Raw genomic sequence first — 13699 nt, 5'->3', positions numbered from 1 at the left:
GGGCTGGGGCATGGCCCTATTTCCATTTTAGGCACACGTTGTTGGCACCAGGCACTCCTAGGTCAGGTATAACAGAGCCAGATGGCGATTAAAGCTCCTGCTACTTTACTTCAATGACATGCCTCGGCTCCAACCTCAGAAGAACTCGCCCTGCTGCTCTCGTGGGACATTAAACATAAGAAATAGGAGCAGGAGTAGGCCAATCGGCCCCTCGAGCCTGCTCCGCCATTCAATAAGATCATGGCTGATCTGATCCTAACCTCAAATCTACTTTCACTCTCCATCCCACCCGAACCCATGTGATCTCCCGGGAGAGGCGAAAAACCAGATAAAAAACCCAATGGCCAATTTGGGATAAAAAATCTGGGAAATTCCTCTCCGACCCATCTAGGCGATCGAAACTCGTCCAGGAGATCACTCTGTCCCTGTATTTCCTGCAGTACTTACCTTCTGCAAGAGGTGATCTCCACCCCAGCCAGGAACAGACCCAATTTACTCTTGAAGGACTCCTAGCTGGCAGCCTGTTCCCGAGGTCTCCACTAATCCCTGTGAATAGAACCATCTCCTGAAATCTAACACAGAATTAGAACACAAGAAGTAGGAGCAGGACCAGGCTACACGGCCCCTGGGCCTGCTCCGCCACCCACAGGGCCATGACCGATCCGAACCTAGACTCATGTCCGATTTCCTGCCCGCTCCCCGTAACCCCGAATTCCCTTTACTTCTAGGAAACTGTCTATTTCTGTTTTAAATTTATTTAATGATGTAGCTTCCACAGCTCTCTGGGGCAGCAAATTCCACAGACCTACCACCCTCTGAGTGAAGAAGTTTCTCCTCATCTCAGTTTTGAAAGAGCAGCCCCTTATTCTAAGATTATGCCCCCTAGTTCTAGTTTCACCCATCATTGGGAACATCCTCACCGCATCCACCTGATCAAGCCCCTTCACAATCTTATATGTTTCAATAAGATCGCCTCTCATTCTTCTGAACTCCAATGAGTAGAGTCCCAATCTACTCAACCTCTCCTCATATGTCAACCCCCTCATCCCCGGGATTAACCGAGTGAACCTTCTTTGTACTGCCTCGAGAGCAAGTATGTCTTTTCTTAAGTATGGACACCAAAACTGTATGCAGTATTCCAGGTGTGGTCTCACCAATACCTTGTACAACTGCAGCAATACCTCCCTGTTTTTATATTCCATCCCCCTAGCAATAAAAGCCAACATTCCATTGGCCTTCATTCTTTCCACATCCCACACCATTTATGACCTTTCTGAGTGAGATTGCTAATTTGTGCTGGATCTGGGACAGTTTTGTGCTGGGGCCCATTTGCACCAGGAACTGAATTGAGGCTGTCCAAACCCATTTCAAATAGTATGATAGCAAAATACTGCAGATGCTGGAAATCCGAAATAACAACAGAAAATGCTGGAAAAACTCAGCAGGCCAGGCAACATCCATGGAGAGAAATTCGAGTCGACGTTTCGGGTCTAACCCTTTTTCAAAACTGGAAAGGAAATGAAATAGATCGAAAGGCCGGGCTGGGAGAGAACAAAAGAAGTGAAGAGACATTAAGAGGTATTCAAAACGAGACAAGATGGTGATAGGACTAATGGAGACAAAAGATGGCTCAGATTAGGTGTGAAAGGTGCTGGCAGAATGAGAGACAGCTGCCATGTGGGAGAGAGAAAAAAAAGGAAAGGAGTGGGCGGGTTGTAAGCAAGTAGTAAGCAGTTTCTGCAGCCAGAGGAGACTTTAATCCCATTCACCTGGGCTGGATTTGAACCCATGTTGCAGAGGTGAAAAGCTAATGTCTAGCATCAAGAAGACTTTTGAACTGACTCTTTGAAAGATGGCCATCTTTTCTATGCTTTTAAGGCATGTTGTTTATGATGAGACTAAAGGTGCAATTACACTGTGAGTTCAGCATCATTGCAAGGTAGTTTTGGGTGCATATCAATGCAAAAGTGGCAGTATAACTCTGGAGGCCACCAAGCATGCTAAAGCCCTGAGACGTGAGACCCTCACCAGAAGACTAACTCGCACTGCTTTGAGTTTGAACCTAGTGCAGTATAGAGGCCATTTGATAGCGGTAGCCTTTTTAAATTGTGGCTTTTCAGTACTAATTTATAGGCCTTTAATAATTCCTACTTCTAACGTCATTTATATATTGATGTGTGAGTCGTTATTGTTCAGTTTTGATTTTGTCCTTTCTAAGCTGTTTACATTTTTTTGCTATTCTGTACTCCAGCCGAGATGGTGGGCAGCTGATCTGTTGCCAGGCATTTCCCAATGTGGATCAGATCGATAGAACCTTGTATGAGAGCAGGTTGAGGTGACTATTACTCCAGCTTCCCTTCCCTCTCTGTACAGAAACATCTAATTTTGCTAAACATCTAATTTTGCTCAACATCTCCCTCTTTCTGTACGGCTGAAATGAGGAACTTTAGGAATCGGGGAACATGAACCCTGCATCCTGCCACCCCATTATCCGAATGAACAGTCGAGCAGTCCCAGAGAACGTTACTGTTGCAAATGCAGCATCTGTTGCAAAATGGCAAGGATGCTAAAGTTGTCGTTAAGACTGGAGTCAGATCAAGTTTTAACTCCACCTTTACTAAAGACGATCACAAAATAGACTGAGCGTGCCTGGTGGAGCAGCATTTCTGTATTGCCATTTTATTTAAAGTATAAAGGGACAGGCCATTTTAACTTGACATGTTTCAACTCAGGCCCAAATTCAGACTTAAAAAAAAACTTACCTGATTTTTAGATCAAATGGAGTTTCAGATTGGCTCACATCAAAAGTGTCTGTTGATTTATCTCTTTTAACCCAATGAACTTCTTAGAAAAGCAGTTGTGAATTCATACAACTTTCTCATACTCGCAGTTGAATTTACAGAGAATGTCTTGTGTAAAGCACTTGTGATTCCATGCCACAACTCCCCACCCTCTAGCACCAGTAATATATTACTTGTTTCATAAAGCCCACCGCCCCCCCCCACACACTTCACCCCATGTGATGTACTTCTCAGACCACTGAGCCCCCCTGTGTATAATGTAATGCTCGCTGCATTCTAGTCTCCAGCCAGCCTTGCTCTGCAGACCTGATAGCACGTACATAAAACTGATGGAAGAGGCAATCAAAAGCTGCACTGTGAAATACCAGCAGAGAGAGAGATACAAAAAGTGTTTTAATTGAAACAATGTTGGGTCATCCACAGTCACTGTATGGCTCCTCTGATGGAACGATCTGATCATGTTTACACAGGTTAGATTATCTGTGCTGGGGTTGTTGCAGCTGCTGTTGAGCTCTTCAAAAGTAACACCAAGAAACCTCAAGAATACTTACTTTCTTTTCTCACCGAACAGCTGGAGAACTTAATGAGCAAAAATCTCAATCAGCTAACCTGACCCGACCTGACCTGACCTGACTTTGCATATTGTCCTTAATAAGGACTTACATTAAAGCATTGAAGAAACTGTTCTTTCTTCGGGAAGTGGGGGATTGTCATTGTTCTGGGGCCCCCAGTCACTGCTGTTTGTGATTAAGTTGATGTGTAAAGTTTTGCTGTTTGCTGGATTCGGCCCCTTCACAGCATTGGCACAAAGTGCTCATTCACATTTAGATTAGTCTAACAGCTCCAGGGGTCAGTCTAAGGTCAGACTTAGTAATGATGTAAGGAGAGGCATGTCTGGGATTCTTATTTTGAACTGAAACACATACCAGGAACTATCGAGAAAGATGCACCCAGCTGAAAAAAAAAGAGTCCACTCCATTGGGGTACATTCCTTCTGCTCGATACCTTCAAAGCCTATACCCTGTATTTGTTTTTTTTTAAGTAACTTTCTCTTTCATGCTCTTACCTTTATGGTCTTATTTACTAGGCCCCAATCCCTGCAAACTACTGTTTTGAGTTATTTTATTTTCAAAGTGAAAGTTGCTAGGGGTCGCAGATTACATTCAAACAGAAAGCACAGCGTTTTGTGGGAAAATGTAGATGTGTTGCAGCAGTCGGGAGATGTGTGGAGAAGGAGAGGTGCACAAGATCAAAAAAAACCCACCCCGTACTATGCATGAAAGAATCACAGCATGGAGGCCGGCACTCATTGTCTGTGAGCGCACTCCTGCCAGTCGTGCATGTCGTTTCTCATTTTATTACAATAAAAAGGCGCAAGGAGTGTCACTTCGATAACCACAAAGCTTTTTTTTTAAATTGAAGTTTTGAAAAAAAAAGGTGGCTGGAGATTACCCTGACTTTGAAGGCACAATTATAAAGCAGTTAACATTCACAAGTGGGAGAGAAAAGCCTTTTTACTAAGTAATTAATGTTTTGTTTCATTTCGCAAAGAGAGCTTATTTATTGTGGTCACAGTGTAATGTAATCGGACTGACTGAAGGGGACTCAGGCCTCCAGGAATAATATCCCATTTGGGGCTGATGCGTAGATATTTTACAGACCTGAGCTAAAGATGAAATGTGGATGCCAAACTGACCTTTGACCTTCCTAAGTTACTTCATACAGTATTAGCTTTTGATGATATCGGTATGTGAGGTACCTTAGCTTTCTCTCCAAACCTGATTTATTTTTTTGCTTCCTTTGATCTCTGTTTAAAAAAAAACTTGGGTTTAAAAATTGCTTTTAAAAAAAAAACTGGCTGAAAGTAGAATGTTAGAACAGTAAGGAATGTCTTATTAAAAATCAGTGTAGCACAGCAGGATAAGAGGTGGTAAAATATCTTTTATATGATGGATTCCATCAGGAGGTAGATATCCAAGTCGCCACAGGGACTGCCTATTGGAATCCTACACTTAAACTGAGATTTTAATGTGATTAATTGATGTGGTCCAAAACGGTGCATGCAGAAAGCATTATAAGATTCTCTTTTTAAAGCAGTTTGTTTTTTTTGTATCATGCCTGGTATCCAGACACTATGGTGAGGTATATTATTACCATGTGCACAGGTTAGGGGTGGGCGGGGGTGGGGGGGGTGTCTGGGGAAACAGGTTGACTTTGAACGTCTGCTTGCTTAGGGTGACACCTATAGGTCAGATGTGGAAATGAGTAGACTAACAAAGCAATTGTATCCTGGTGTACTTTAAAACTGCGCCTCCCATTTCAAAATCTTGTGGCATTCAGCGTAATTTGGGCACATTTCAAACCACCCCTTCCCCCCCCGAATGATCTGTGACTTTTTACAGTAAACTTAAATGCGACCATTCCAGTGCATCATGCATAAAATGGCAGTGAAAATGTACATTTTTAAAGTAAGTCGGCTGTTTCAGACACAAGTAAGTTAGATACTCTGTAGCGCCTTCCCAGGTACTGTTGCAGCAATGTGCTGAGGCCCTATTTTCAGAATGGAACCCCGTGTAGCATATGTTAGACATTTCCATTCTGCACATGGTCTAGCTCACTGTCCTCTTCAGGCTGCCCACTCGGAAGCATACTTTTTAAAAACATTTTTCTCTTCCTTCAGAAGAAACCAACGAAGATGTGGAGGGGCCGAATGAGTCCATCCAGGAAGCAGAAGATTCTACCAAAGACAAAGACAGTGGGGGTGAGAAGGAACCCAGCAAAGAAACAGGTAGAGCAATATACGGTGCTTATTATTCAACCTAAATGTTTCCATACCTGATCCAGGGAGCGATTGTTGAAAACATTTTACAGGAAGTGGTTCCATGTGTCCAAATGATGTCAGTATACTTCCACAGATATAGAAGCATGACCACGTAGAAACTCACGTGACCGCCATGTAAAAATGGTTTGTTATTTACTTTGTTTCCTCTGTATGTAACAGTCCCTTACATGGCCGAGATGGATTCAAAAGAAAGCTGAGATCAGAAGCGTACAGAACCAATGTGAATCTGATTGGATCGAATTGTGTCTGGTCAAACACTTCAAATCTGATCTATTGGGATTCTGAAAGTAGGCATGTTAAGTCGAGGCAAACAGAGCCTAAAGTGGACATGCACTTGGCTGAAATAACATAGGTCTGCACTTGAGAAATTGAGAGAACTTGGATCCAAAACTCTTTGGTTTCAGACTGCCCAGTGTGTTCAGTCCTGTAGTTAGTGCCTGGCTATTCTTTACTGTTAGTCTGCCAGGCGACAATGTGGCACTTTACTCTTTTAAGTTGTCTTTTAGTTCTTTGTATGATGTAGAAGGAGTCATGACCTGTAGGTCTATCCCATGAGCCTAGATGTGTAAAAGCCCCAGACAAAGGCATGCTGCAACTTCCATTAGAATTATGCTGTAAATAGAGACGGTTATTTCAGGGCATTATTCTTAATAAAATACTTGGAGCAAAAACATTTAAGTGCTCAAAGAAACTCCCCTACCTTCCCCCACAAGTAAAACTGGACACTGGAACTCAGTAAAGCTCAAAAGTCTCTCGTACTAAATGCAAATTCACATGTATTTTATAATTGCTTCTATTTTGATGGGTGGAAATGATCATCCTCAGGGACTCAGTGCGACATCATATCACCTGAAAAGGCTTCTGGACCAATCATAGCACAACGATGACAGATAGGCACAGTGACATCAAAAAGTATGGAAAACAACCCCATTAATTAAAATGCTCAGTTATTCATGAAACATTTAAATATTCATCATATTTGAAAAGGGTGCAGAGAAACTATTACTCTTTTTAAATGCTGTAATTGCATAGTCAATGCAATCTGTAGTGGTCTCAGTGAAAAAAAATCTGTATTTAAAAAGAATGGCTACAAATCGAAGGAACATAATGGAAGGAGTTTGGGATTTCATGTAAAGGCAGGTTCCATTAATATTGCCAATCAATTTAAAAAATAATTCTTCTGAAATTGGTCTAAAATATTAGCCTGGCATTCTCCGTAATATGGTTGCTTACTTCAGCACCACGCTTCTATTAAATTTCCACTTGTGTCTGGCCTCATTTTGCTATACGAAAAATTATTCTCTGATAACGCAATTTCCATAATAACTAGTTTTTCACACGGAATGCTTTGTGATTGCACAGTAATTCTTTTAGATGAAAATTGCTTTATCAGACCATAAAAATGAATAAAACCTTATTAAAATGATGCATTACTTTAATGAAATGATTTATGAAGTTTTGTGGGCATTTAAAGATTAGTAAGAATTATAAAACTAAACAATGCCAAGCCCTGATCGTCTTTTCACCTGCATGTTATTTTCTATAAAGTGAGCCACAAAAGGGTTACATTTTGGCTTCCCTTCAACTCAATTTGCTCCAAATAGTCTATAACAAAGATTTGTATATATTACTCAAGATGCTGCATGTTTAAAATATTTAACCTTTTGAGTGCTGAATTTACTCGTGCCTTACATGCCACATAATTCCTTCATCTCTTCTGCTCATGAATAATAGTGTATATATTCTGCAATACTGTGAAATAATATTTACAGTAGCCTCTCGGTATGAGGCTACTTGGTATACCACAATCTGTGATATGCAGCATTTTTATTTATGACTCTGTCATTAAGAATCCATATCAAGTGACCAATTTGTAACATCTTTACAGTTTGATGGGGTGGGGGAAAGAATTTACTGTGCATGTAAATGTATTTGTGCGTGCAGGTGTACGACCCGTAACACATGCAATAATGTCTTGGGGTGGAGTGCCTTACAAGGCTGTAACAAAACAAAGATTCCAATGACAACATGAACTGCGTTCTGAGATTGTGTTACAGCCTGTATTTCACTACCTTATTTTACCATTACACTGGTTAGGGTACTTATACCCTTATGAGTGGTCACAATGTCCTGAAGTCCACTAAGATCGCTTAGTCCGCTATAAGCATCCACTCTTAACAGTGTTCCAAAGCTGGCAGCAGTACACGTGAGAGGACGAAGAGTGCATATCAGCAGCTATTCCGGAACCTTCTCTGGTATTTCACATCATACGACCAGTGATGCATAATTCTTTTCCTTTTGTTGATACTGGAAGAGCGATTTAATTAGAATTTTCCTTATTTTTTTCAATACCAGTATCACTACCATCTATATATAGGTGGTAAATTTACAGGCTGTTATAGGTTCCTACTTTGCAGTCAAAGGTCATCCGCAGCATACTTGCCCATGGTAAAATCATGATTTTCATCTTTAAGAGACAAATCCCAGTAGAATTAGGATGGGCCCAGACTTTCTTCATGTACTGCTGCAAAAAGCAAAATATGCAATGAAACGAAAGCATCTTAAATCCTCCCCATGCTGGAATGTGACTTTACTAGCTTTGAAAGGGGGGGGGGACGGTGGTGCGAGGGGAGGGGACGGGGGGTGGAGAAACAAAGGTTCCAAAAGTCCATCAACTGTATGGAGACAAAAACAAAAATGAGAAGAATGAAACCAAAATAATTGAACATGAAAAGACATTTGGGCAGTTTCAGATGCCATGTTTCATTTCATATATATTTGAGAGCCATGGGAATGTTTTTTTCACATTTCCACACCAGTGATTTAAGATTTACTCAGATTTACAGAGATTGGGACAACTGTACTAGTTTTCAGTGCACCACAACCTAAGTTCCAATCCTACTTGCATGTGTATTACGTAAAACCATGAGCCTGAATAAGATGCAATTCAGCAGCAAGTTGCGGATCTTGTGTTAATGTTTTGCTTTGTGATTTCATATCAATACAAAACTTAAAAGTATGTGTTGAAATTTAACACTGAACGTAGATTTACAGCTTTAGTTCTGTATAGCGAGTCATTTGCTCTATAAAGCACCAAACAGCTCATCTATAGCACAGCTACCGCACTTACAGTTACCGCACTTGCAGTTACCGCATTTACAGAGTTACTGCACTTACAGAGTTACTGCACTTACAGAGTTACTGCACTTACAGAGTTACTGCACTTACAGTTACTGCACTTAGAGTTACTGCACTTAGAGTTACTGCATTAGAGTTACTGTACTTAGAGTTACTGCATTTACAGAGTTACTGCATTTAGAGTTACTGTACTTACAGAGTTACTGCATTTAGAGTTACTATACTCAGAGTTACTGCACTTAGAGTTACTGCATTTAGAGTTACTGTACTTAGAGTTACTGTACTTAGAGTTACTGTACTTAGAGTTACTGTACTTAGAGTTACTGTACTTACAGAGTTACTGCATTTAGAGTTACTGTACTTACAGAGTTACTGCATTTAGAGTTACTGTACTTACAGAGTTACTGCATTTACAGAGTTACTGTACTTACAGAGTTACTGCACTTAGAGTTACTGCATTTAGAGTTACTGTACTTACAGAGTTACTGCATTTAGAGTTACTGTACTTAGAGTTACTGCATTTACAGAGTTACTGTACTTACAGAGTTACTGTACTTAGAGTTACTGCACTTAGAGTTACTGCATTTAGAGCTACTGTACTTACAGTGTTACTGCACTTAGAGTTACTGCACTTAGAGTTACTGCACTTAGAGTTACAGTATTTAGAGTTACTGTACTTAGAGTTATTGTACTTAGAGTTACTGCATTTACAGAGTTACTGTACTTAGAGTTACTGTACTTACAGAGTTACTGCACTTAGAGTTACTGCACTTAGAGTTACTGTACTTACAGGGTTACTGTACTTAGAGTTACTGTACTTACAGAGTTACTGCATTTAGAGTTACTGTACTTACAGGGTTACTGTACTTAGAGTTACTGCATTAGAGTTACTGTACTTACAGAGTTGCTGCATTTACAGAGTTACTGCATTTAGAGTTACTGTACTTAGAGTTACTGCATTTAGAGTTACTATACTTAGAGTTACTGTACTTAGAGTTACTGCACTTAGAGTTACTGCATTTAGAGTTACTGTACTTACAGAGTTACTGTACTTACAGAGTTACTGCACTTAGAGTTACTGCACTTAGAGTTACTGTACTTACAGAGTTACTGCACTTAGAGTTACTGCATTTAGAGTTACTGTGCTTACAGAGTTACTGTACTTAGAGTTACTGCACTTAGAGTTACTGCATTTAAAGTTACTGTACTTACAGAGTTACTGCATTTAGAGTTACTGTACTTACAGAGTTACTGCATTTAGAGTTACTGTACTTCGAGTTACTGTACTTACAGAGTTACTGTACTTACAGAGTTACTGCATTTAGAGTTACTGTACTTACAGAGTTACTGCACTTAGAGTTACTGCATTTACAGAGTTACTGCACTTAGAGTTACTGCACTTACAGAGTTACTGCACTTACAGTTACTGCACTTAGAGTTACTGCACTTAGAGTTACTGCATTTAGAGTTACTGTACTTACAGGGTTACTGTACTTAGAGTTACTGCATTAGAGTTACTGTACTTACAGAGTTACTGCATTTACAGAGTTACTGCATTTAGAGTTACTGTACTTACAGAGTTACTGCATTTAGAGTTACTATACTTACAGAGTTACTGCACTTAGAGTTACTGCACTTAGAGTTACTGCATTTAGAGTTACTGTACTTACAGAGTTACTGTACTTAGAGTTACTGTACTTAGAGTTACTGTACTTACAGAGTTACTGCATTTAGAGTTACTGTACTTACAGAGTTACTGCATTTAGAGTTACTGTACTTACAGAGTTACTGCATTTACAGAGTTACTGCATTTACAGAGTTACTGTACTTATAGTTACTGTACTTAGAGTTACTGCACTTAGAGTTACTGCATTTAGAGTTACTGTACTTAGAGTTACTGCATTTAGAGTTACTGTACTTACAGTGTTACTGCACTTAGAGTTACTGCATTTACAGAGTTACTACACTTACAGAGTTACTGCACTTAGAGTTACTGCACTTAGAGTTACTGTACTTACAGAGTTACTGCATTTACAGAGTTACTGCACTTAGAGTTACTGCATTTAGAGTTACTGTACTTACAGAGTTACTGCATTTAGAGTTACTGTACTTAGAGTTACTGCATTTAGAGTTACTGTACTTACAGAGTTACTGCATTTAGAGTTACTGTACTTAGAGTTACTGCATTTAGAGTTACTGTACTTACAGAGTTACTGCATTTAGAGTTACTGTACTTACAGAGTTACTGCATTTAGAGTTACTGTACTTACAGAGTTACTGCATTTAGAGTTACTGTACTTAGAGTTACTGCATTTACAGAGTTACTGCATTTACAGAGTTACTGCACTTAGAGTTACTGCATTTACAGAGTTACTGTACACAGAGTTACTGCACTTAGAGTTACTGCACTTAGAGTTACTGCACTTAGAGTTACTGCACTTAGAGTTACTGTACTTACAGAGTTACTGCATTTACAGAGTTACTGCACTTAGAGTTACTGCATTTAGAGTTACTGTACTTACAGAGTTACTGCATTTAGAGTTACTGTACTTACAGAGTTACTGCATTTAGAGTTACTGTACTTACAGAGTTACTGTACTTACAGAGTTACTGTACTTACAGAGTTACTGCATTTAGAGTTACTGTACTTACAGAGTTACTGCACTTAGAGTTACTGCATTTAGAGTTACTGTACTTACAGAGTTACTGCATTTAGAGTTACTGTACTTACAGAGTTACTGCATTTAGAGTTACTGTACTTACAGAGTTACTGTACTTACAGAGTTACTGCATTTAGAGTTACTGTACTTACAGAATTACTGCACTTAGAGTTACTGCATTTACAGAGTTACTGCACTTAGAGTTACTGCACTTACAGTTACTGCACTTAGAGTTACTGCACTTAGAGTTACTGCATTTAGAGTTACTGTACTTACAGGGTTACTGTACTTAGAGTTACTGCATTAGAGTTACTGTACTTACAGAGTTACTGCATTTACAGAGTTACTGCATTTAGAGTTACTGTACTTACAGAGTTACTGCATTTAGAGTTACTATACTTACAGAGTTACTGCACTTAGAGTTACTGCATTTAGAGTTACTGTACTTACAGAGTTACTGTACTTAGAGTTACTGTACTTAGAGTTACTGTACTTACAGAGTTACTGCATTTAGAGTTACTGTACTTACAGAGTTACTGCATTTACAGAGTTACTGCATTTACAGAGTTACTGTACTTAGAGTTACTGTACTTAGAGTTACTGCACTTAGAGTTACTGCATTTAGAGTTACTGTACTTAGAGTTACTGCATTTAGAGTTACTGTACTTACAGTGTTACTGCACTTAGAGTTACTGTACTTACAGAGTTACTGCATTTACAGAGTTACTGCACTTAGAGTTACTGCATTTAGAGTTACTGTACTTACAGAGTTACTGCATTTAGAGTTACTGTACTTAGAGTTACTGCATTTAGAGTTACTGTACTTACAGAGTTACTGCATTTACAGTTACTGTACTTAGAGTTACTGCATTTAGAGTTACTGTACTTACAGAGTTACTGCATTTAGAGTTACTGTACTTACAGAGTTACTGCATTTAGAGTTACTGTACTTACAGAGTTACTGCATTTAGAGTTACTGTACTTAGAGTTACTGCATTTACAGAGTTCCTGCACTTAGTGTTACTGCATTTACAGAGTTACTGTACACAGAGTTACTGTACACAGAGTTACTGCACTTAGAGTTACTGCACTTAGAGTTACTGCACTTAGAGTTACTGTACTTACAGAGTTACTGCATTTACAGAGTTACTGCACTTAGAGTTACTGTACTTAGAGTTACTGCATTTACAGAGTTACTGCATTTACAGAGTTACTGTACTTAGAGTTACTGCACTTAGAGTTACTGCATTTAGAGTTACTGTACTTACAGAGTTACTGCACTTAGAGTTACTGCATTTAGAGTTACTGTACACAGTTACTGTACTTAGAGTTACTGCACTTAGAGTTACTGCATTTACAGAGTTACTGTACTTACAGTGTTACTGTTCTTACAGAGTTACTGCACTTAGAGTTACTGCACTCAGAGTTACTGCACTTAGAGTTACTGTACTTACAGAGTTACTGCATTTACAGAGTTACTGCACTTAGAGTTACTGCACTTAGAGTTACTGCACTTACAGAGTTACTGCATTTACAGAGTTACTGCATTTAGAGTTACTGCAGTTACAGAGTTACTGCAGTTACAGTTACTGCTTTTATAGAGTTACTGCATTTAGAGTTACTGCATTTACAGAGTTACTGCACTTAGAGTTACTGCATTTACAGAGTTACTGCACTTAAAGAGTTACTGCATTTACAGAGTTACTGTACTTACAGAGTTACTGCATTTAGAGTTACTGTACTTACAGAGTTACTGCATTTACAGAGTTACTGTACTTACAGAGTTACTGCATTTACAGAGTTACTGCAGTTACAGAGTTACTGCATTTAGAGTTACTGCACTTAGGGTTACTGCACTTACAGAGTTACTGCATTTACAGAGTTACTGTACTTAGAGTTACTGCATTTACAGAGTTACTGTACTTAGAGTTACTGTACTTACAGAGTTACTGTACTTACAGAGTTACTGCACTTAGAGTTACTGCACTTACAGAGTTACTGCACTTACAGAGTTACTGCACTTACAGAGTTACTGCATTTACAGAGTTACTGCATTTACAGAGTTACTGCACTTACAGGGTTGCTGCACTTACAGAGTTACTGCACTTAGAGTTACTGCACTTAGAGTTACTGCACTTAGAGTTACTGCACTTACAGAGTTACTGCACTTAGAGTTACTGCACTTACAGAGTTACTGTACTTAGAGTTACTGCACTTAGAGTTACTGCACTTACAGAGTTACTGCACTTAGAGAGTTA

At 39.4% G+C, this 13699-nt stretch overlaps 1 protein-coding gene across 1 annotated transcript in view; it reads left to right on the top strand.

Annotated features, from left to right (window-relative positions):
• The window catches only part of zfhx3b (zinc finger homeobox 3b), a 922100-nt gene that overhangs the window by 359826 nt on the left and 548575 nt on the right, over positions 1 to 13699 (top strand). The window contains exon 5 of the mRNA XM_085992063.1: positions 5482 to 5589. Within this exon, the coding sequence (XP_085848189.1) occupies positions 5482 to 5589 (108 nt within the window). The remainder of the gene's footprint in view (positions 1 to 5481; positions 5590 to 13699) is intronic.

The sequence above is a fragment of the Somniosus microcephalus genome, chromosome 6, assembly GCF_052327205.1.
Source record: "Somniosus microcephalus isolate GS21.2 chromosome 6, FLI_Smic_1.0, whole genome shotgun sequence".
Lineage (NCBI taxonomy): Eukaryota > Metazoa > Chordata > Chondrichthyes > Squaliformes > Somniosidae > Somniosus > Somniosus microcephalus.
This window is presented reverse-complemented; position numbering and strand designations above follow the sequence as displayed.